Source organism: Tetrao urogallus, assembly GCF_951394365.1.
Source record: "Tetrao urogallus genome assembly, chromosome: 9".
Lineage (NCBI taxonomy): Eukaryota > Metazoa > Chordata > Aves > Galliformes > Phasianidae > Tetrao > Tetrao urogallus.
In genome coordinates, this window is record NC_136822.1 from 8,809,847 (window position 1) to 8,833,987 (window position 24,141).

Here is a 24,141-nt window from a genome sequence, read left to right on the forward strand (position 1 = left end):
CTGTCCTCATGTCCACACAAGCAGCTGTTCTACAGAACTCAGCGGCTGCTTTGTGCTCCTTGAAGACTCTGGATTTCTATCACACCAGTAGTCCTAATCGACTTTATGTACCTATTGTTTTATAGTGAGGCCTTTATGTATCACTTGTAGTGCTTTTTGAGGCCTCTGATGCAGGATGCCCTGTACAGTATTCAAGAACACTACAACTAAGTATGATGGCTGTGGCCTTGCCAGCTCTTCTCTGGTTCGCTATCTCTGAACAACACTCAGGTAAGATGCCACATCGTACACGCAGCATTTTTGTCGAAATAAAAAATATAATAGTTTCCATCTTGCCACCACTCTACAAATCACATTTCAATCGAGAAAACCTTTCATTACTGTGCGAGAAAGCCCGGGAAAAAGCACTTCTCACCAGCTCACGTCTATGCAGCGGAAGGCGCTTTCTCTCGTTAGCCGCCCCATCAACAGCATTTCCTCACGGAGGGAGGCGGCAGCGCCGTCGGAGGGCGAACGCTCCCGCAGGGCAGCAGCAGCAGCCGGTGGCAGCGCCCGGGCGCGGCGCTGAGTCCCGCGGTGCCGCCGCTCCCCTTCGCGCTTCACCCTCCGCCCGCGCTCCTGCCCCGCTGCCACCTGCGCTCCCCTCCGGGGCGCTACGGAAATCCCGCTCCGGGCGGTCCCGCGCTCGCTGCCACGGCGGTAAGGCGAGGAGAGGAGGCGAGGAGCCGTACCCCGAGCCGCCTGCGCTGCCCCGCGGCGTGCCCAGCCTGCGGGTGCCGCGGCCAGGCGGGACAGCCTCAGGTAGTGCCGCCAGGGGCTGCCCCTCCGCCGCTCACCTCAGTTCCAGGCGGGAAAGCCCCGGGCTCCTCGCTCGCGCTGCGCCCGCTCAGGGCGGACGGACGGACGACGGCTGCCCGCGGTGCCCCAGGCAGGAGACACGGGGGGGGGGGGGGGAGGAGGAGAGGGGTGGCCCGAACGGCCCCGCCCCGTCCAGCCCTGCGCCCATCCCGGGGAGCGGGGAGCGGCGAGGAGGGTGCGAGGCGGCAGCCCCGGGGCCAAAAGCCGCGGGCGGGCCGGGGGCAGAGTTCGGGTGCGGGGCCGAGCTCCGCGGGACGCCGCGCGAGCAGCGGGATGGCGGGCGGGGGCTGCCCACAGTGCCTGGCGCTGCTGCTGCTGCTCGCCCTGCCGTGGCCGGGCCGCGCCGCGGCTGAGGTGAGTGCGCGGGACGGAGCAGCGGCGCGAGCTCCCGCGGGGCAGAGCGGTGCCCCTCGGCGTCGCGGCAGTGGCGGTCGCGAGGGAGACGCGCGAACGTGTTGCGCGGTGAAACGATGCACCGCAGCCTCGCGAAGCGCGTCTCGCCCGCGTGCGGCGTACCTGAGCATCGCCCCGGTACCGTTACCTCGCACGGCGCTCGGTCGCGGTTCGCGCACGGGCGCGAAGCAGCGGTTCTCCCGGAGCCGCTCCCGGGCGCGGCCCTTCTCGCCTCTCCCCGTCGCCCGAGGGCTCCCTGCGGCGCTCCCCGGGGCTCGCGGCGGCTGCGGGGCTCCGCGCGGGCGCGGGGCGCTGTGTGGGTGGGGCGGCCCCGAGGGAACCGCGAGGCAGCGCCTTCCGTCTGCAGCGCCTGCCACTGCTTTGCTGCAAACTCGCCTTGGAGCCCGGTTTGTCGCTCGGCTCTGATGCACGTGCATCACTGTCGGTCCGTTTGTTCTCCTTCAGTCCTTGCTGAGCCTTTCTACTCTATTTGGCTGTAACAGTTCGATAGGTGTTGCCAACTAGCTATAGGGCAAACGGGGCGGCGTGGCATTTTTGGTACGTGTCCTCCAAAAATCTGCTGGTTTCAGAAAACCTCAAGTTCTGTTTTGCCAAACAATTACCAATGGTATTGATTCCTCCCTCAGTGTTCTCACTGCGTGTGGAAACACTGTCAGTCACCTTTATAAGAAAACTTTCAGATCATCTACTCAGTTGCTGCTATTGTTGCTCGTGCTGTAAAGATTAAGCAAAGCAATTAGTAATGACATTTCTTTTAAGATATTGCAGCTATTCCATCCACTTAGTGTGGGTAAGGAGCCTAGAAACAGAACAAGCACCTCGATATCATGTGTTCTTTCATGGCGCTCTGAAATTAACTCTCAGACAAGTTTAGTCATTTAACAATGATCCAATTGTTTTGTTTATGAAGGAATTAAAATACCTCTTGGTTCTTATGTAGAACAGAGGTACTGAATCTGTTTGCCATTTCAGTAAATTACTAACTTTGTGCTAAGTTTTTTCGGGTTCTGCATAGAAAGCACGATCAATAAACTCAGTGTCTCTGTGTCTTTCACCTAGTTTGCTCTTCTTGATTCCATTCTCCTGCTTTGCTGGTACCTCTCATGACCTTAATTGCTCCTAGGACACGAATATCATCATATATGCTTCTGGATGGCTCATAAGAGCATAGGCTGCATACCAGGGACTCCTCCCACAGCACATACTTTCTTTAAGCTTTTATTCTGGATACGTAGATCTATGTTGTTTTGTTGCTTTTTTTTTTTTTTTTCCTACCAGGGAAGGAAAAAGGAGATGTACTGAGCAGAGACCATATATTTCTCAGTAAAGCACTTCACCACTTTCTAGCAAGCCTGTACAGTACTATTCTGGAGTATTTGCCAGTCTTTCTGCCTTTTTGCCAAGGGTAAATCATGAAGCTCCCAGCCTTCTGGAACACTGTCATAAGCAGGTCCTTGTTTACGTTTCTGTCTTAAGGGCTGGATATGGGATGGTAAGAAGTGTCTGCACTTCAAGTTTTCTACCAGTTTTGCTGTTTAGGCAAAGCTTGACTACAAAGTACTGATTCAGTGATGCCCTGACAATTCAGGGGATTTCAGTTGTCTAAGATCAGTTAAAACTATATTTACAACAGATAATAGAGATCAGTTTATAATTCAGCTGTCACAGTTTCTGGGTTGGGTGTTTTGGTACAAAAATGCTGATATTTTTGGAGGGAAAATTCTGTTCTAAGAATTTTTTTTCTAGATGATGGAGGAAATCAGTATTTTAAAACAAGCAGTTTCATTTGACCTCGTAGTTTATGGCTAATGTTAACTGGCATAAAGTGAGTTATTATAGTAACTGAATAAATCACTGCATCTGGAATGCAGTGCCCATTACAAAGAAAGAGTGTTTTAAAATTGTGCTACACATTCATACAAAAATAAATTGATATCTGACAAGTAATCATTATTTTTGCTGCATGTGTATGTTGTAAGATGTTTTAATATAGGCAAATTTTTAGTGTATGTTTTTTTATTACTCAATAAGTAATTTATTCCCAAATACAAGAAATAAAATTATTAATTTGTGCCTGCTGCTGTTTATATGGTGAATTTTGGTCTTCACAATCATGACTTCTCTGTCGTTAGCAGCTTGAATTTTCTGGCACATAGTAGGGAGTATTATTATCTGCATTCCTGGCCACTGGCATGCTCTAATCACATCTTCTGAAAACTCAGCAGAAGTAGCATCTTCCCATGTCAAAGGCTTTCAGCTTATTTAATGTATTCCTTCACTCCAAATACTGATGTTATAATCCTTTGGATTTTCCCACTGTTCTTATTAAATACTTCAGAATAATAGGAGAAAAAAATCATTTTTTAGTCAGGGAACAAGATCTTTCTAATTCCTCTAATATATTTTATTCATCTCAGAAAAAAATGAAGAGATTTTATTTTCCACTATTTCATTTTAACAGCAGCTGAAGCTGGTACTATCTTGATAGAAGTGTATAATCCAATTCTCTCTGTTGATACCATTCATGCTTTTCTTTCATGTTTTAGAGTGATGGATATCTTGAAATGAAACATGAATCTAAGCAGTGTTCCCTGAAATTTGCTGTAGCAACTGAGAGTAATAAGAAAAATACGTTGATCAAAGTCATTAATTCTGAATCAGTGCTTCTTCTTAGTGGCATCATTCATTTTTGTGATGACACCATGTCGTTCAGGAGAAAAGAAGGTTTCTACTTGAACAAGATTACTAGGTTGTAAGATGCTCATCACCTCACATCACCTGTATTTTTATTGTAACACAATTATTGTATTAGCTCACAGGATGAAGTCAAGTATTGTGTATTTTGTACTTACAGCAATCATTATTCTTTGTATTTTTGTCATTGTTGCAAAGGAGCAGAGATAGCAAATTTAGTGACTACAGAGCTCAAGAAGATCTTTTTTCCATCCTCTTTATCCCTTTTGTTTGCAACCTGTGTGTATTCCACAATTAATGTGTATATTCCACAATTAATTTCTTTTTTCCATGGATAGGATTCACAGGCAAATACTTGTAAGCTTTTCTTCTTTTTGCAATGCTTATTATCTGTTTGTTTGATTGGTTTCCTAATTATATACAAACTATATTACTGTCAGAAGTAGGTCTTAATGTATGGCTCTGGGTGCGAACAGTACAATGTTCTAGCTCAGACATGAGCATCTCTAAGCCTGCTAAGAATGGGATGCAGGCTGACTGGCTTTGTGTAGCCAGGGATCAAAATGCTAGAAGGACAAAGCAGTGTCACGGTGAAAACGTTCCTTTTCTGCCTCCTTTGGAAGCATCCAGGCTCTCTGTTGCACAGAGCAGCTGAGAAGGGAAGACATGCACCTGAATATACAAAAGAGAGTTCACTGAGCATGTTAGAAAAACAAGTTCTTTGTGAAGTGCTCTTTTTGACTTGGTTCATATGATCCCAAGTCTGAAGTCAATGGGGGTGTTACTTCGATAATTGGGCCTAATTTATACTAGACTGTTCTGATCCTGATTGCATCTCTAATTAGTTGTTATGCAGCCATTGTCCCTGTAGAGAAACAGGCCAGTGTCAGAGTGCTGCTGAACTGTTTTTCTCACTGGGCCACGATCAGGGTTAGCATAAATTGGCACAGTTGCCTTCATGCATCAAAACTGGTGGAGTTCTGGTCTCTTACGCCACGTGTGAGCTTGCTCTGGTGGCCAAGAAAAGTGAAGTGTTCAGTTAGAGCTGTATGCTGCAGCATACAGTTGAAAGATGCTGAACCTCACTAGGGTTTCCTTGTAACACACTTGTGAAACATGAACTGCTAACACTTACTGTTGCTTTTTCTAACAAATCTGCAAAAAATACACATTCAAACAAAACTGTATAATTCCAGTTATATTGCTGAGTGAATAATATTAAAATGATCAAAGTTAGCAGGTAAACACTGGTTCTTTCTAAATTGATTTGAATTTCTTACAGAAATAACAGCATTTTATATTGAGGTCTTTGCTGGTGATCTGTTCAGCAGTACCTAGAGCTGGTTTATCATAACAGGTCTGTGAAACAAAATACTTTGCTATTAAGGGCAGCTCTTATGGGATGTCCGGTCATCTGTTTTACTGTCACATTCTCACCCTGCTGCCTAACAAAGTAACAGTAGAAGGCTCAGTGTGTTGGCATGGATTACAGGAGCCTAGGAAGAAGGTGAAATACAAAAAGGCTTTTTTCTTCTTAACCGTTTACAGGCCCTGCCTCTCTTGTGCACAGAAAAGTTTCTATTTTGCCACACTGAGTATTATTAGCTTTATTTTCTTTACTTGTCTTCTATTTTAACTTAGCAGTTTTTATGGTAGAATACAAGACTCACAGGTTTAGATGTGTTCCATTTGGCTTGGTTCAGTGAAGGCTTTTTAATTGGGGCTTTAAGCTGCACTTTTTCCGCAATTTGTTTTGGAGGAAGCTGCAAGAAAAGTCAACCTTTCTTGTTTTGTTTTTGTTTTAAATCTGTGAAATCACAAAGCCTTTTAAAAAGGAAAAACCAAAGCATGTGCAAAGCTTTCTGTGAGCAAGCCACTGTTGCTTTCATAGCTATTTGCACCACTTAACAGAAGATGCACACCAGGAATTCAATGAATATACAAATATACAGGCCTGAGGAGACAACATTTATGGTGAATACCATTCCCACACTTAACAGCTGGGAAGAAATACGGTGTGTGATATAACACTGATCATATTAAGGTAGAATAGCAAAAAATAGCTGGTTAAATTATCTGATTTATTTATTAGATTATTCATTTAAGATGACTCTCTCTTAGAAAGGAAGAGCATGGATGAATGAGCTATTAAACACCCTTAAGATTTTGCTGTGCAGAAAATTCTGTGACTTGAGTTGCCTAATCTTTTTTTCCCTGTGGAAAGGAAGAATATTTGTTTGTGTTGTCCCTTTGTTCTGTTCAAGATCAGAAGAAAAAAAAACACAAAACAGCAAAGCACAGCAATGGTATTTGTGGGACTGCCTGGGAAGGTTTTACCAGTTTGAGTATATTATGAACAGTTAGCTCCAGTTTCTGGTTGGCCTCTTCACACTCTAGGGAAATGGTGAAGTAAGATACTGGTCACTGGAAGTATCAAAAATTCCTAAGTTCTAGCAGAAAAAAAACCACCTGAGATTCTTTCTATTTAAAGAGAGAACAATTTTGTATCCTCTTCATAGAAGAAAAGTAACACTGGAAAAAAGCCCACCCACCATAGATTAATTAGGCAGTTTCAACTGCCCCCAAAATGTTATAGAGATACTGCATAATTGAGGCAGCTTCTACAACACAGGCCTCAGTGGTCATCACTGAGCTCACAAATTTTGACTGGTAGAAACTCAGTAGTGCTTTTCTTCTAAATGACAACATTTTACTTGTTTTACACTGAATAGATAAGTATAATAGAAAATTTGCAGGTATTTTAAGTGATTCATTTTCAAACACTTAATTTACCCCACTTAAACGCAGACAAAAGATACCAGAAGTGTAAGGAAAATTTTGTATCCGTTTCACTGTTCCATGTAAAGCTTCTGTTGGCTTGTTTCTGTTGATAAATATGAATACTTATAATGAATGTATTTGGCCAACTGTATAAAACTGTCATTAAGAAAGTTCTTATTTAACATATATATATATATTTTTAGTTTTAAAACTGATTCAGTTTTCAAAACTGTTTAAAAATTCTGAAGTGAAAAGAGTTTTCATACACACACGCCCATAATATCATAGAAAGTTGTCTAATTGTTAATTTACATCAGCATCTCCTGTTTATCCATATCAATGTTTTAACATAAGTTTTCAGTTGGCTTGCAAAGGCAATTATGAACAGATCTTTGTATTACATAAAAGAACAGATACTTCCCAAAAGAATTCCAGACAGCTTTAAATTAAGAACAGAAAGTAAAGAGGTTCTTATCAAATATAGATAGGTGCATGTTGGGTGTTCATTGATAAAAAATTGTGTATTTGTTAATTATACACAAAACAGTGCTTTTGTGAAATGATATTAAGTTAATTTTCCTCTGATCATAAATGCTTAGGACTTCCCTTTTTCACCTCATACTGACAGCAGCACATGCCCAGCATTCTAAGGTCCATTATACTGAAAAGGAGTATTGCACTCCCTGTGCAAGGTTCCCAAAACAGGTGTTTAATGGAGCTTATTTAATAACAGGGATGTCTGTGGTGTCTTACAGTTGTCTTCCACAGCGTCCCTTGAGATCAGCTCTCCATGCATAAAATATTACAGAGTTGTTTATTAAAATAAAAATAAAATTAAAGTTGCAGCTTTATTTCTTTGTAATGGAAAGTGAAAAACAAAATAATTTTTTCAGGTGCAAGGCATTCATCTGGTAGGAAAAATGCTATGAATTCTGATAGCATTCATTGCTGCTAACAGGAGTCTTCTAAGGTAGGAATGTCTGGCTGCCTTTCAGTTCACAAGTGACTACACAATATTTCAGGGTTTGGGAACTGACATATTTTCCTTCATCTGATCATCTCCTATTTCTGTTCTATGTTGTCTATACTTATTGAAGTCTTAATAATTTGGTTTTGTTGTACTGGTGCAGCAATCACTAAAAAAACACAAAGTTCTTCGTGGTCTTTGATAATTTTAATGAATTCATGTTTGATGCTTAGAATGCATGAAAAACTTTTAGTATACAGATAGCAATTGTGAGAGTGGTATTTTGTTTTGATAGCAGTGTTTTGGAGCGAGGGGACTTCACTCTCCAGAATCTTGTAGACTACATGATGATTTACATTTGTACAGCATGAGGAACATGCTGCCAAGGTCACGTATCTACTAACCGTGCCTAGATAGAATTACTAACTGTGTTAGTCTAGCTAAGTATCTTAATACAAGCACATCTTAGACTCAGAAAAAAGATTTTTCTTATATAGCTTTTCCAGTAAGAACTTTTTTCTAGACAGCTGTGTTCTCAGATTGGCTACTTGGGCAGGTTAGGGCAAATTGTTGAAAACATGATTGTGTCCAAGCCAGAAGCTTCACCTAGTGCCATAGTGCTCTTCAAAAAGTGCTGTGTGTCTGTGCAGCATACATCCCCCAGCACAAGTCTGTTGTGCAGATAACTGCTAAAGCAAAATTTCCCACTTAATACAACCATAATATTTTACAACCATTCTTATTAGATGTAACAGAAAACACATGGTAGAGATCATTAGAGAAATGGGCCTTTTGTAGTTTTAAACATTATGTGAACATCAACTATTTAAGCAGTATTATTCTGTATGCTCAGTTGTGGTTTATAGACACAGCTGGAATGTGTAAAGTGATTGCTTTGCACTGAGACAGCTCAAGAGGAATCTCTGTGCGTCAGCAGTCTTGAAAATTCATAATCAGGGCTCTTTAAGGAGTTGGCTCGCTGATACAGAATTTTTAATTACTATTAAATCTAAGAGAATCTAAGAAGAAATCTAAGAGAAAATATACAGAAAATTGGAAACTAGCAGATAATTTATTTCTACTTAAAAAGGATTATTGTGATGACCTGCAAAATTATAGACTGCTCAGGATACTGTTATTGAGCAGAAGTTGGGAAAGCAAATGAAAAATAAAAGGGAAATAAAGAAGAGGAGAAGAAAAAGTATTATCACTCAAAATAATAATAATAATAATCTTGTCCAACAAACCTGGTTTCATGTTTCAGTGGTTTCAGTGGAGTTCTTCTTTAGAGATCCTTGAAGTTAGAAGATAAAAACCCAGTGACAAGATAGGTGAGATACTAATAAAAATGAAATTTAAATGAAAAATCAGACTACAGTTTTAATAATGAGCATGATCAGCTGCTAAAGCCACCACTGAAGGAAAGTGAGATCTTCACTACTCATTTGAGAAAAGACACCTGGGCTATTTTTACTGTCTGGTATAATTAAGGATGTCACTTGCACTGCTCTTAATTCATGTTAAAATTCCTCATGTTGAACAGTCATCTTTCATTTGCATTAACCAGGACTTACCTCAGGAACCAGAGGTGTTCACTCATGAAATTAAAGACCAATTGGGCCCAAATGCAAATTTAAGCCTTTCTTCAACAGAATTGCCATATTCCTACAGAACACGTTTAATTTCATCTCACTTTTCACCTGAATGCCTTTATTACTCATCTTGTGTGGTTTTGATAGAGACTTCATCTGAAGCCTACTTACAGTATGTGATACCTGATCTTGCCACAACACATTGCTGCATCTCTATTTTTGGTGCAGGTTTACTTGTGTTGTGTTGATTTTTTTTTTTGTTTTTAAATGTGCATATATATATATTATAGCTGACCTACTCAACTCTTCTCCAAGTCTAGAAAAACAAACACTGACTCCTCTGTCATTCTAGATCTCTTTATAGAACAGCATGTAAGGAGAAATATTGGCTCATCATCCTTTCCTCAACAACACAGTGTTTTTCTGCATGTTTTGTTGTTGTTGTCATTGTTTTGTTTGTTCACTGTTTTTTAAAATTTCGGTTCACCGCTTAATTCATTTGATTTGTTGTTCATAGAGGGACTTTGCTTTGTTCTTTGGCCTAGATTTTTGGATTGGAAATCTGGTTCCATCTTCCTATCTACTTGTTTGAAATAAATTGAGTCGATTACTACAAGTCACAGAACTGAAAAACGTGCAGCCAGCATGTGGCTGCAGTAATGTGTCTACTTACGAAGACATTATTGCGAGAAATAATGTTTTAATAACTAATATTAATTGCCTCAATTGTATAACTTGACTGTATACTGTTGTTGTGTTATGATCCTTTGATAAAGAAGAAGCAGGCATCTTATAAGGCTGTGGAGACATTCAGGCAACATCAGTGGTGTAAGTGAGCAATGATTTTTTGGTTCACAGCCCCTTTACAGAAGGCATAATCCAATCTTATGTAAAAATCATATGCCAAAACATTTAGTGTTATCCATCTGTCTGTCTGTGTAATGTAAAATCATCTTTGGTCTTTTCAGTTTAGTTTAAAGTTATCTGTGTTCACAAAGAGATCTAAATCGATCTGAAAGCTAGCTAATGGCAAATCAAGCACATTCTAAGCATTCTCACTTTCTGAAGAAGAAAGGCTCTTTTTCTTCAAACAGTTAAATAACACTGATTAGTTATGTAGCATCATAAACTTTTATATTTTCCTGCATTTAACTTTAGATTGATCTGTGACTATAAGTTACAGGAAGACGTTTCTTCGCTATCCATACATACTATTTTTCCACAGATTGTATCCATTATGGAAGAATAATTTCCTTGCTTATTTTTCTCCATGTCCTGAAAACTCTATTTTGCATACAAGTTCTGTAATGAACCTGCTTTTGATATTACCTATATGATTAGAAATAAGGTGCAACTTCACTGAGGTCCATAGAGATATAATAGCAAGTAGCCAATACTTGCTGTAAGAGAAAGTGATGTCTGTTTTTCAGGAAAGCCCAGTGTGGTCAGTAAGGGTGTGCTCCTGGTTAAGCTGAATCAGTCAGGAGAATTTGGAATACTTCAGGCACTTTTTCTGAGTAAGCAGCACCTTTCCTGGGCTGATGCGTCTACTAAATTTGTAAGCTAAATCTTTGCTTTAGCAATTGAGTTTGCCGAGTAATTGGGTCTCATAGATTTTGCAGTTAATTTACAACTTGCATATGCAAGCCTTAAGAATGTGGTAGCTTGAGTCACTCACCAGCTCCATACAGGAGTAACATATGGGACCTGCGATTGAGAACTGCCTTTATTGCATACTGTATGTTTACATCTTTCCTTTGTAAGCTGAACACTGATCAGGTTCCAGTTTTATACTGCTTATCAGATGTGTCCCTAAGATGTACTGTTTTGAAGAAAATAATTACTGGTGTTGGAAGGCATTGATACTGAATAGGAAACAAGAACGTTGATTGTCATATAGACTGTTTTCAGTTCATTTTGAGCTGTCTGTAACTTTATATTTGTGTATTTATACTTAAAGTCTTCTTCAAGATTTAAATAGAAATTTTATATCATACTATCTTAAAGGCTTTAATCCCATTAAAAATACAATTATTTAATTTTTTCTGAATTTTATGTAACTTGTAAAAATATTCTTAAAACCAATATAGGATATTTGTTACTTTCTTATTGTTTGGAACTGCACCACAGTATAAGTAATTGTGATCAATATATATATTATAATGAGAAGGTAACCTGAAAAATAACCTTCTTTCTAAAGGGATACAATTGAAAAAGTCATTCAGCAAAAGCTTCAGAAGCAAAGGGAAGAGTTTAAGTATACAAAGAAAAACAATAAATACATTGTACTCCACCTCTGTATGAGATGCATAGCTTCAATAATCCCAACAATGTTTTAATATGTAAAAAATTTACATTAAGATTATTTTACTACACTGAGATAGGATATGTCTACCTGAGCATTGAGAAGTCTTCTGCAGAGTCATCCCAGGTGGGCTAGGCTAGCTCAGGTCCTGACTGCATGATAGCTGGGCAGGAACAGGGCATAGGGAGGTTAACATTTCTCATATTCCCCAGGGGATCTCAGATGTGTTTTGCAGCTCTGCTTGAGCTCCCTGCTCAAACTGAGCACATGAGCTAGCTGATGTAGTTATACTTTCTATCAAATTACTTACTGAATGTCTTTTTTTTTTTTTCCCCACTAGTTTATAAATTTTAAAATGAATCATCAGTGTTTAGTGCTGTGATTCCAAACTGTTGAATTTTAGACTTTGTATTGATGTTAATTGTTTGTCAAGCACGGCTTTTTGGCCTTCACCCCAACTTTTAAAGGGAAGCAGCAACCTTACATGTCTCAAAACACTGCACTGAGCAATATTCTTCTGTTGAGTGCCACTCTTCATGAACATTTTTTAAAGTTATTATCTTAAAAACAAACAAACAAACAAAAAAAAACCAGTTCTCATTTGTCCTTCACCAAGAAACATGATGAGGAAAATGATTTTATTATATAATTTGTCTTTTTTTTTTTTTTTTTTTTTTTTTTTACAGAACTGTGTATGCAAAGGTAAAAGCCCCTGCTTTTGTGATAGCGTGAAAGGCAATAAGGTAAGAGCAAATATATATTTCCTAGGATTAGTTTAGAGTGGAAAATTATTAATGCATTAGTTGAGTTGGTACAGCAAGTGAATTTATTTGGTGCTGGTATTCTGTCAGCGAGGTCTATGGTAAATTGTAAAGGCAATACGTTATCTCACAAAAAAAAAGTTTAAAATAACTCTGGACACTGAATAAGAATTTAAAATGTATTTATTAATCAATTTATGTTTATCAGTATTAATTAATACTTGTTTACAGTTTTGCGTGGTGTTTGGTCAGGTTCCTGTTATAAACTCCTAGCAAATGCTTTCAGTTCTCGCTATCCTGGCAGCATCAGCTCTCCTGTTGCAAATTTCATAATGGCATTGTGTTCATTGTACTCTTTTTCTACCTCTGGACCTTGCCTACCTGCACCCACCACTGACCTCACCTTTTCCAGTTCATGAGGGAAGATTCATGCTCTGGTATCAAACAGAGAAATCTTTAGACCGAGATGAGTTTCTGGGTCCTGATCACAAACACCTTGTCAGGAGCAGGACAACAGTGTCAAGTCTATCAAAAGCGACAGAACTGCAACTCTGCCTGTTGCCAATAGTTGCTTGGCAGAGGCTCAGTGTGGCTTTTAGACAAACCTGAATTACACAAATGCCAAAAATTCTTTCAAACTCTTTCTTGTAGTTTGAAAAACAACTGATTCACAATGAAAGGGGCATTATTAGAGAAGTCATGGTTGTAGTTCAGGGTAACTATGGGACACAGTGTTTGCTGTACTAAATCTTGACAATAGGTTTCCGATGTATACACGCCACGATCTCAATATATACTTAGGGTTGTGATCATTCCTACTGATCAATACATTTGGTTGGTAAAGACTTCTCTTCTGTAATTATGTATGAAGTATGTCGTACCGCACCACTGCTATTCTTACCTTTAGGAGGCTTAGTTTTGGTGGAGAGAAGTTCTCTCATAATAGAATGTGAAAAGTAAGAAAAAAAATAATAAGCTGCTCACTAAAAGAGAAATATTGATGAGTGAACACCCACAACCTGTCTTCATCAGTTCCCTTTTAAATCTACTGAGCAATTAGTAGGTAACACTGCTGAAGGTGAGGACAGTTTACATTCACTGGTACATTTTCACAACTGTTCAACACTAAGAAATTCTCCAACCTGAAAAATCTTGAAGAAAGTGTGGGTGAAACTGCAGGTGCAGAATGGAGATGAGTGGTCAGGCAAACACATTTCTTCTCTACAGCTGATGTGCATCCTACAGCTTGCTGCAGTAAGTGTGTTGTTCAGTAGTTTCAGAATTACTTTCGTTTTCTATGGGATAGTACCGCACCCCCTCCAGTGGCACATCTTGGTACAACATTTCCTTTCTGCCTTTCTTGGGATGGTACTGGCTGAAAAAAAATAATTTGTTATAAAAAGCTGTTCCTGTTTGTGATACAGATCTCATGGACGCTTTGTAATGCTCTCTTCATCCTTTATTTGTGATTAAATATTCTGAGATTATTTTCTGTGTTTATATATAGGTGTATATATACATTCACAATTCAGGTGATATTTAAAATCTGGTGAGGTTTTGAGGGGTGAGAATCGGTGCAGAGACAAGCCAAGGTATTTTCAGGTCTTCAAGTCTTTTTTTGGAGCCTCTACTGTATATTGAATACTAGGATACCAGTAAGATAATTTATGCACAGCAGAATTGCAAATGCTTTTTGTGTGCAAGTCTCTTCTGATAAAACAGAAGGAGAATAGGCTCCAAAGGAGTTGATAACCCCATCCTCTCTCTTCCATCTCACGCTGTGATATAAACAGTCCTGAATAATTAAATCTTCAATGAAGTCATAGAATTATAGAATGGGTAGAAGAAGTAAAAGAGATCATGCTAAACTGCTTCTAAGGAGTTAAATCTTTTCTATGAGTCCCTAGGCCTGAAGTACTTTATTTTAACCAGGATAAAACTTGCATGTTTGTTATATTTAACTAAAAAGTGAGAGTGCCCTTCCTAATGTAAGTTCACCTCCCTTATCCTACTTGGCTAACTTTAGTCTTCCATGTTTGCTTCACATGGCTTGGTTATTTGCACTTAGCCTTTAAAAAGGATGTGGAAATATAATTGGATGGCTTAATTTTTGAGACACAGTCAAATGTTAAAATGCTGTAACTTAAACTTATTTTTATTCTATCTGAACAGTTTTACTACATTTTCACTTTCGCTGATTCTTCCCCTGGCTTTCATGAAGAAAGATATTAATGATTTGGAACTGGCCTTGCTGTGTAACAGCAGTCATTATGTTTGCCAATCAGAAATTAGGAGTGCTATGGTGATTTCAAATCTGTGTTTCTTGTTGAGGCTAAGCATGGGAAAGAAATATAAACAAGAAATATGTAACAACTACTGTCCTAAACTTTTCATGCTTCCAGTTAAATCTTGTACTTTGTGAAAACTTGAATACTTGTGTCTTCTGATATCTTCATAATTAGCATGTTTATTTAGTGGTATTATGCAGGCAGAGCCCAGGTGAGTATGGGCAAGGGTAATCTATCTGCCACAGTAGTAGACACGAATGTAGAAGTTCAGAGGTACTAAAAATAACGAGTGTCTTACAAATTAGTTATCAAAAAGAGGAATCAGCAATATTTTCAAGACTTCTTATCATTTACAGGGTGAAAAAGGCTTCCCTGGTGTTCCGGGACCACCTGGTCATAGAGGCTTTCCAGGTCCAGAAGGGCCTCCAGGACCACAGGGACCGAAGGTAGGTTTCAGTGGTGAGAGAAAGACACTGGTTTTGTGCTTGAATATGGAAGTAAGATATGCCTGGAAAAATAATTGTTTTTAAAAAGAACAGGAAAAACAGCAACAAAACCACGTGTTCAGGAATCCCCCATTTAGTGATTGATGTTATGTGGTTAGAAGCTTCAATGTTCAGTTTTGAATGACTGACTGGAAGTAGGTGATATGAAGGTAAGTTTTTGTGCAAAAGCACTTGGACTGACTTGCCAGAGGCAAGGAACACACGTCTAAATATGTTTCAGTAACATAACTGCAATTTTGTCTAAACAGTGTGCTCTGACATCTGTTGCTAGAAAGAGGGGAAACAAGCTATTACTGAGGCAAATAATGGAAAATAGATTTAAGAAAAATTGAAGCAAAATATGTTTTTTCAGTTAAATCTTGTTCTGTCTAGGAAATGCCTTATATTTACCCAAACTCTGGGGAGAATGACTTTGATGACTTAGTCTTACTTGCCAACATGCCAAAAACTCAGTCAAAATATGAGTTTTCAGTAATTTCTGAATGAGCTGGAAAAAAAGAAATTGCTCATTAAAAAAAAAAAAATCCAAACATGTTATTTATATATTCTTATATATTTATATGTCTTGAAGACCTACATTCCTGCTGTCATCAATAAAATCACTCTTTGCTGAATAAGCTATTTGTAAGTATGGCCTGAACTCTGACATAATGAAAGTTAAGAAGAAAGGCTGACAGCACTGCCATAGTCACACCACATCTAGGGCCTCCATCCTGTGGCTTCACTCTTTATCTACACCTTTAAATAAATGTTTCTTTATAATTTTAATTTGTTTGGGTGTTGCATTATGTTCTAATTTGTCTCTTCTATTTTGCTGAACTGATACTTATGGTAAATCTTGTAGATGCTGATGAGCTGTTTATGTAAACTCATTGAATACATAAAAAAGTATTCAGTCATGCACTTCCCTTGTAATAAGTGATAATAACTTCTGCAGAAAGAATTATTTATCTAGTGAGGACATCTCTGTTTGCCTGAATATCAGAAATTGTAGTATATATTTGTGTGAGCTTTTACTAATCCAGTGCATGTGATTTTATCTTAAATCAACTGTCAGGCAGGATTTTGGGAGCTGTGTGGTTCTGTACATTCCCCATTTCCTTTCAAGGTAGAATAAAAGTTCTCTCCTATTGTCAGTAATGCTCTAAATATCTTGCAGCAATTCTAGCACACTCTGTCTACACTGTGCTGTGACAGGTTCTGCTGTCATTTTTTCAGCTCCCTTTCAACCTGCTCCTCGGTTTCCTTTCTAGACAAAACAGCACAGGTTAGAGCGGCTGGTACCTGAATATAGCCAAGCATTACATTACATTGACATCATTCATGCCAAGGAGGTGAAAAACTCTTGAATACTGACGCGAGGTTTCCAACTCTTTCCTTGCAGAGAGGTCCTCACAGTTTGAAAAGATCTATAGAAACTGCTTTCTTAAGATGCTGACAGTTATTTTTTGAGCTATGATGAGGTATATCTCCTATAAACACTGAAAGGTAGGGCAGAATGCCACCATGTATAGAAGCTGCATTAAATGCTTGTTTCTTTTAGTGTTTGTAATAGACAAATCCTATATATATATATATCCTATATATCCTATATATATATATATATATATATAGTTGCATATGCACACGTTGGTACTAATATTAAAAAATATTGCATACCCTTTTTTGTATTTGCTCTATTATATTGAAATATGCAGTTGTTCATTTCTGGTTTAGGGTTCACCAGGGCCTGTGGGCTTGGCTGGACCCAAAGGTATACGAGTAAGTACTTTTGTTTTAAACAAGCTTGTATGTATTAAATATCCTGTTTAAAGCTAACAGTAATATGTGAAAAATGAGTTAATATGACAGAAGGAAGGGATGCCATCCAAAGTGATCTGGACAAGCTTGAAAAGTGGGTTCATGTTAACCTTAGAGGTTCAACAAGGCCAAGTGCAAGGTACCACACCTTGATCGGTGCAATCCCAGATGCATCTGCAGACTGGGACAAGAACTTATGGAGAATAGCCCCGAACAAAAGGACTTGGGTGCTCTGGTAAATGACAAGCTGGGCATGAGCCATCAGTGTGTGCTTGCAGCTCAGAAGATCAACTGTATCCTGGACTGCATCAAAAGAGGGGTGGCCAGCAGTAGGAGGGGAGGTGATTTTGCCCCCCACTCTGCCTTCATGAGGTCTCATCTGGAGTACTGAGTCCAGGCCTGGGGCCACCAGCAGAAGACATGGAGCTTTTGGACCAGGTCCAGAAGAGGGCAACAAAGATGATCAAAGGGCTGCTGGTTGAGGAAGCTGGGCTTGTTCAGCCTGGAAAAGAGAAGGCATTAGAAAGACCTCACTGTGGCCTTCCAGCACTTAAAGGGGGCTTATAACTATGAGGGAGACCAACTGTTTACAAGCACAGGTAGTGATAGGTCAAGGGGGAATAACTTTAAACTAAAAGAGGGGAGTTTTACGTTACACGTTAGGCAGAAATTCTTTACCCAGATTGTGGTGAGACACTGGCATATGCTGCCCAGAGGAGCGGTGAGTGCCGCAGCCCTGGAGGTGTTCAAGGCCAGGCTGAATAGGTCCCTGGGCAGCCTGATCTAGTGGATAGCAACCCTGCTCATGGTGACAACCCAAGCCATTCTGTGATTCTGTGCCTTCAAAGTATTTTTTAAATTTATGTCATGGAATGTGTCATTCTATTTAGAGTATGACAAAAAAGGAAATTTGCATGATGAGATTTTCCATAATATTAGTGACGTTGTTCTACTGTTTTTGTACAATTAGGGAGTCCCAGGAATCCCTGGATTTTCAGGTCCCCCAGGCCTTCCAGTAAGTAAAAATGAATCTGACTTATCCAATTTTTCTCTTAAAATACTCTTCAGTACACAATTACTCTCAGCCCAGCATACTCACTCCAGAGTCAACATCTGAATTGTCTGTCAGTTAACCTATAGATAACAATCTTAGCATCAGCAATTCTTACTCACTGTAATGATTTCAGTACACTTTGTAATCTATCACGTTTTGTGAAACACTGTTCCAAACTGTTTCAATGTTGCTGTAGGTAATATGAATGTGCAAAAACAAAGCTTGTGTCAATTTTGTACATGTTTTTCAGGGTGAACCAGGAATTGCTGGGCACCCTGGGCGCTCAGGTGTTCCAGGTTGCAACGGCACAAAGGTACAAACCAAGCTGGTTTGATTGTGATTGACTATGTTTGGGAATGGCCAAAGCATTCTTATTTTCCCTCCAATATACAACAATTTTGGTTTGTTTTGGTTTATGACTTTACAGACTAGAAAAAAAATTGAATCATGACAGTTAATAATGGAAGGAAAAGCACTATATTTATGTGCAAGAATAATTAAATAATATAAGTTAATGTCCTGCACTGTTAAGAATTATGTTTGTTGTTTTGACAGAAAGAAATTATTTTGCCTAAAATCCAGAAGACCTAATCAGCTTTGTCCAACCAGTCCTTCTTTTAACATGGGTAATGGAAGAGGAAATTAGTTCATTTTGATTTACCTGTATCTAGCTTGCAGCTGGCAATTCATAAATCCCAAGGGCAACTAATAGAAAAATTTAATACTAAGAAAGAATTCAATCTGAAAGGAGTGAGAAGAATGCCTTTTATGGAAAATAATGCATTTTATAGAAAAACAGAAAACTGGTCTGATATAACTAATAAATTCTGATCTCTGACCTGTAAGGTCAGGCTATGCCACTTCTTTTAATCTGATAGAAAGTATAATTTTAGTGTGATAACATAAAAAAAACCTCTTTGTATCTTTGCTATAATAATAATAATAAGCATTAACAATTGCTCTTAATTTCAGGGTGATCGGGGTTTCCCAGGTCCTCCAGGTAGAAGAGGTGCTCCAGGCATTCCAGTAGGTGTCTTTGAAATTCATGACTGTATGCATTTTTACTGCATACAGACACTCAGTGAAGCAGTTTTGTAAAGCCTTATATTAGCTGGTAATGACGGTTGAAATATATAGGTATTCCCAATTTATTAACAATGAATAGAGTGCAGTAAAGAAGCAAAACTTAAAAGTGATGCATAATCTGATACGTTAGGCCTCAACGTTTTAGGCAATGAATGCATGTGAATACATTATCTGATATTAGCTCTATGACGCAAGGCATAGTCATGAAAATTTAACACATCTTTAAAGGTGTACAGGATGTATTTAAATAGATTCCATTTTCAGTTCGTGCCCACATACCATTGACGATACAGTCTACTTAAGCCAATAACAGAACTAGGAATTAAAGCCAATACTTTTATTGTGGCTGCATTGTTTTTACCCAATTTTTTTTTCTATGTAAAAGTTTGTTTTTTAAAAAAGCTTACAGACAACAAATAGAGAAAGCAATGCTACCTGTCAAGTTCTAGTGGCTTCAAATCAGATAATTTCTAAACATGATCTTTGTTGTACCAACTCTCCTATTGCTTTATATTAAATTTTTTTAAGATCTGACCTCAAGACTGTTCTGTCTGCTTGTGTAGAACTGCAGCAGTGTGTCTGGACTACTTTTTGATAGTATGTCATTTTTTTCCTAAATTGAAATCAGGCACAGCAAATGTGTACCTGGCTACCCTGTGTTTGTGAAAATAAATTATTTCAAGAGCACTGAGTTTAATGAATATTTATAATGTGTCCTTTCACCATTGTTGCTTGCTTTTCTGTTTTAGTAATATGATTGTTCATCTCTGTAGGGTATTGCTGGCATCAAAGGAGATAAGGTCAGTCATTTACGGTATATCATCTGAAATACTTATTGGAAATCAAGACTTAATATTCATGTTTGCTGCTGAAAATGAGTACTTGAGGTCATCATTCACAGTAAACAGGGTTATTTTCCAGAAGTACAACAAATTTTGGTGCTTCGTCTGTACTCATTTTGAGATACAAAATTGTATATTTTTTTCAATTCCTTTAACTACAGTTGTTGCTTGTTCAGAATTTGTCTTTCAAGCATGCAAAGAATTAAGCTCTTCCTCAGTTAGCTTATGGAATTCATAAGGAAACCTGTAAATGCACTAGAGAGTAGTTGAAGATGGAAAAAAAAAGCAACAGAAAAACTGAAAAAATGTTCAGGACTGTGGATAAGAAAACAAGGTAGATCTGAAATGATGACTACTCCTAGTACAGAGAACTTGGATGCCTAAAAAAGTTATATGCTGTTTAATAAAATCATTTTTTAAGATAGAACTATCTGTAGTGGACATTTATCATCGTCTTGCAATTCTGATATTGCTTATTTCCCTACATACTCTGTTAGAAGATTTGAAGCCTAAGATCCATTACAAAGTTTTGCAAGCATATCTTTCTATCTGATTTCTATTGGATTGTCCAGGGGTGCCCTGCAGATGGATATGACCAAGGATATGGTGCAAAAGGTGATCCTGGATTGCCAGGAATGCCTGGGCATCAGGTAATGAATAGTTAATTCTTACTGTGAGATCTAAGTGCATATATACCTATAGTTGTATGTATATACGTGTTTCCATATAATAGATTATTTTTATGTACTATGTATTTATGGATGTGTAGTATTTTTTACAATTACTCATTTCTAAATGAGAAAATAACCATATTTAAAAATTTTTAACTTCATATAATCTGACAAATACAGTTTATCATAACTTTTTTTTCTGACTTTTCAACACAAAGTACACAAGAATAATGGTAATTATTTTGTCTTCAGAACCAGCAGTCTTCATTATCTATTAGTTAAATAGGAATGAGAAAGTCAGGTTGCAGACAAGATTAACTACTTTAGAAATGGTAAAAAGTTCCCCATGAAGTAAAATTGGTTCAGCTTCTCCAGAATTGTTAACAAAAAACAATGTGATCTGTATTTTTTCTACAAAACATCAAGATTAATAGAAGAAAGCAGAGTAGATGTTTATTTTTGACTGTTAGTATAAACGAAGAACATAGATTTATTTTAAATTTCCCATTTCTTCAAAAATGAAACTTTAAAATATAGGATTTATTGCATAGAATATTCCAAAGCTTGCAGGCTTACTTTGTCTAACAGTAGGACTACATGGATAATTAGAATGTCCACTGTTGCATTAAACAGGACTTATACCCTAACGTAGTTTAGTTTTAGAAGAGATATCTATTCTGTGTTTCAAAACACAGTTTTATTTCTGCATTCTTTTGAGACATAAAAAGGAAATCAAGAGACAGTGCTGCTCCTGTTATTCAGTTTGATGAACTTAGCATTACAATTTTCTCACCATCTTGCCAGGACATTTATTCATGTTATGTTTGGTTTGTTGTTTTTTGTTTGTTTGTTTTAATGTGCAGGGTGCTCAGGGTGTTCAAGGATATCCTGGGGAAACTGGACCACGGGGCCTTCCAGGAACTTCCGTGAGTATGATCTTAAATATCACATGTTACTTTAACCTTTGATTTTTAAAGTCATCTATGGACTTATTTGACTCTCAGGTTTCTTTGAGGTTTAGAGAGACTTGAATTTGTGAAATCCATACCTTTCTGCATACATCTAATTCTTTTTTTTTTCCTGTTTATTTTAATGCATGATAATTTCCATGTTTTCAGACATATCCTTGTCCTTAGACCTCATTGTGCTTTACAACTTCCTGAAGGGAGGTTGTGGTGAGGGGGCATTTGGCCTCTTCTCCCAGGCAACAAACAAGACCTGGGGAAATGGCCACAAGTTGTACCAGAGGAGGTTTAGGTTGGACGTGAGGAAAAACTTCTTCTCTCAGAGAGTGGTCAAACACTGGAATGGCCTGCCAGGGGAGCTGGTGGAGTCGCCGTCCCTGGCAGTGTTCAAGAGATGCCTGGATGAGGAGCTGCAAGATGTGGTTTAGTTTGTGGTAGCAGTGGTAATGAGAAGATGGTTGGACTAGATGATCTTATAGGTCATTTCCAACCTTCTGATTCTATGATTCTAAGTAGCCATAATTTTTTATTTTAAAACAACTACCCATAAATTAACATTAAACTCTAATGTAAATAACTATAACAGAGGTATGTGTTTGCAGTCAGACCATGTAATCTCTACTGTATCTTCACCTCAAAACAAATGGCAATGGTAATGGTGAAAAAAGAAATGAAAAAAGTAATATAACTCAGTGAAAGCCAGGCACTTCAGGGTTCCTACATAGGTGTGAATATCATAATTTTTTTTACACAGTGGTTGTTTTTTTTGTAGGGAATACCAGGGAGACCAGGACCTCCTGGACCTAAGGTAGTCTCAGATTGGTAATGAAAATGAAAACTTTCTAATATATGTAACATCTATTTGCATATTCTATGGGTGTTAATAAAATAAATTTTGTAAAAAGCTCCAAACTGTTTGTTTTTATAGGGTCTTATGGGAATGAAAGTAATAGGAACCAAAGGAAGAAAGGTATTTGCATGCAATGCTTAAAATGTTTTTAAGTTTTGTTTCTGATATACTATGGTGAAATGTTTGGAAAAGTAGATACTGTGAATAAAATTCTCAGTGTATGTGTGGAAGTTTTTTACTGGAAGATGGAAACATGGCAGTATATGAGGACAAACTCTTTTCTCATAAAAGTTGAAGAAAAAAGCTTATGATAGAATAATAGAAACCTAAGAGGAGATGAGGAGATAGCAGTTACTATTTTCTATATATTGGGAGATAAAAAGCAAGCAAACAGAAATGTTGATGGTGTTAACAAGTATTTGTAAAGACAGAAAAAAAAATCACAATGTCAAATGTATAGCAGTCGTAATTTGAAACAAGCAGATAAACAAAAATTTGTAATTGCTTCATTTTTCCTTTCTTTTTGTTTTTTAAGGGAGACACTGGATTAACTGGACCGCCTGGACCACCAGGAACTGTTATTGTTACATTAAGTGGACCAGACAACATGACGGTAGTAAAATAGTCAAAGACCAAGTTCAAATAAACCATTTTACTGTTTTGTACTTTGTGCAAGAGCATCGTTACCTTCACTGTCCTGTAACATTTCTTTTCACCCATTCTCACTTTGTAGGTATGGTTAGGTACTAAGCTTTTCTTAAAATGTGTCCGTTCAGTTTTTCAAATATCCTTGAGAGTAGGCTGCTGACTCTATCAGCCAGTTCCCTCAGGACTCTGGGATACACCTCATCAAGATCCAGAGACAGAAAGATGTTCAGGCTCCTCAGGTAGTCGCAAACCTAAAGGTCCTCCTGGACCTTTCTTTTCCATTTGGTGTACCTGTAGAAGCCTTTCTTAACCTTCTTTGTGCCTCTAGCTGTAGGAAGGGGTGCTGATAGTAAGTTGCTTTTTCGTTTAGATATTTAAGTAGGTCTATCTATGCTTAAGTGATCTTGTCAGTGATTTGAGGCTTTCCTATTTGCTACACTAGAATGTTTAGATAAGCCCAGAAACATCTTGGTGACCATATTAAATTTTGAATTTATTACTTTTTCTCTGTAATAGGACTTGAAAGGAGAGAAAGGAGAAAAAGGATCAAGAGGACTTCCAGGGCCAATGGGATTTACAGTAAGAGACTACAGCAAATCCCATAAATTCAGACATTCAGACACCATCACCTAATTAAGGCGATTCTTTAGAGTCCAGTATTATGCTATTTATTCTGACCTTTAATGAATACCTATTAATGTTATTTTACTTGCACTTCATCTTTACACTATTTAAAGATAAATAAAATTTTAAAAAAAGATAAATATGTATTTAATTTAGAAACTGGGACTTAAAAACGTGTATTTGAGGGTGTTTTTGTTACAGGGGCCAACTGGTGATTCTCAGAGTGAAAAGGGTGACCAAGGAGAACCTGGAGCACAGGTATGTGAAAAAGGCACAATATGTTAATCTTCCTTGAAAAGCAGTTTTGTTCTATTGCTTTTCAGGGAAAAGCTGTTACTCTTCTGCTTTCCAGTTTTCAAATCAGATTTTCTAAGATGCAAAAACTCTTTCATCCAGTAAACCAGACTAGAGATCTTTTAAAATTTTCTTATTTTT

The 24,141-nt window shown here is 38.2% G+C and overlaps 1 protein-coding gene across 1 annotated transcript in view; it reads left to right on the plus strand.

Moving 5' to 3' along the window:
• Positions 1-1,017: 1,017 nt before the first annotated feature.
• Positions 1,018-24,141, plus strand: part of COL4A3 (collagen type IV alpha 3 chain) — a gene marked incomplete at its 3' end in the record, with an annotated part of 56,673 nt that continues 33,549 nt past the window's right edge. Inside the window, exons 1-15 of the mRNA XM_079539900.1 lie at positions 1,018-1,212; positions 12,298-12,354; positions 15,017-15,106; positions 16,883-16,927; positions 17,937-17,981; positions 18,271-18,333; positions 18,993-19,046; positions 19,880-19,906; positions 20,521-20,598; positions 21,483-21,545; positions 22,357-22,392; positions 22,513-22,554; positions 22,970-23,047; positions 23,599-23,661; positions 23,908-23,964. Coding sequence (XP_079396026.1) covers positions 1,132-1,212; positions 12,298-12,354; positions 15,017-15,106; positions 16,883-16,927; positions 17,937-17,981; positions 18,271-18,333; positions 18,993-19,046; positions 19,880-19,906; positions 20,521-20,598; positions 21,483-21,545; positions 22,357-22,392; positions 22,513-22,554; positions 22,970-23,047; positions 23,599-23,661; positions 23,908-23,964 — 879 coding nt within the window. The 5' untranslated portion in view covers positions 1,018-1,131. The remainder of the gene's footprint in view (positions 1,213-12,297; positions 12,355-15,016; positions 15,107-16,882; positions 16,928-17,936; positions 17,982-18,270; positions 18,334-18,992; positions 19,047-19,879; positions 19,907-20,520; positions 20,599-21,482; positions 21,546-22,356; positions 22,393-22,512; positions 22,555-22,969; positions 23,048-23,598; positions 23,662-23,907; positions 23,965-24,141) is intronic.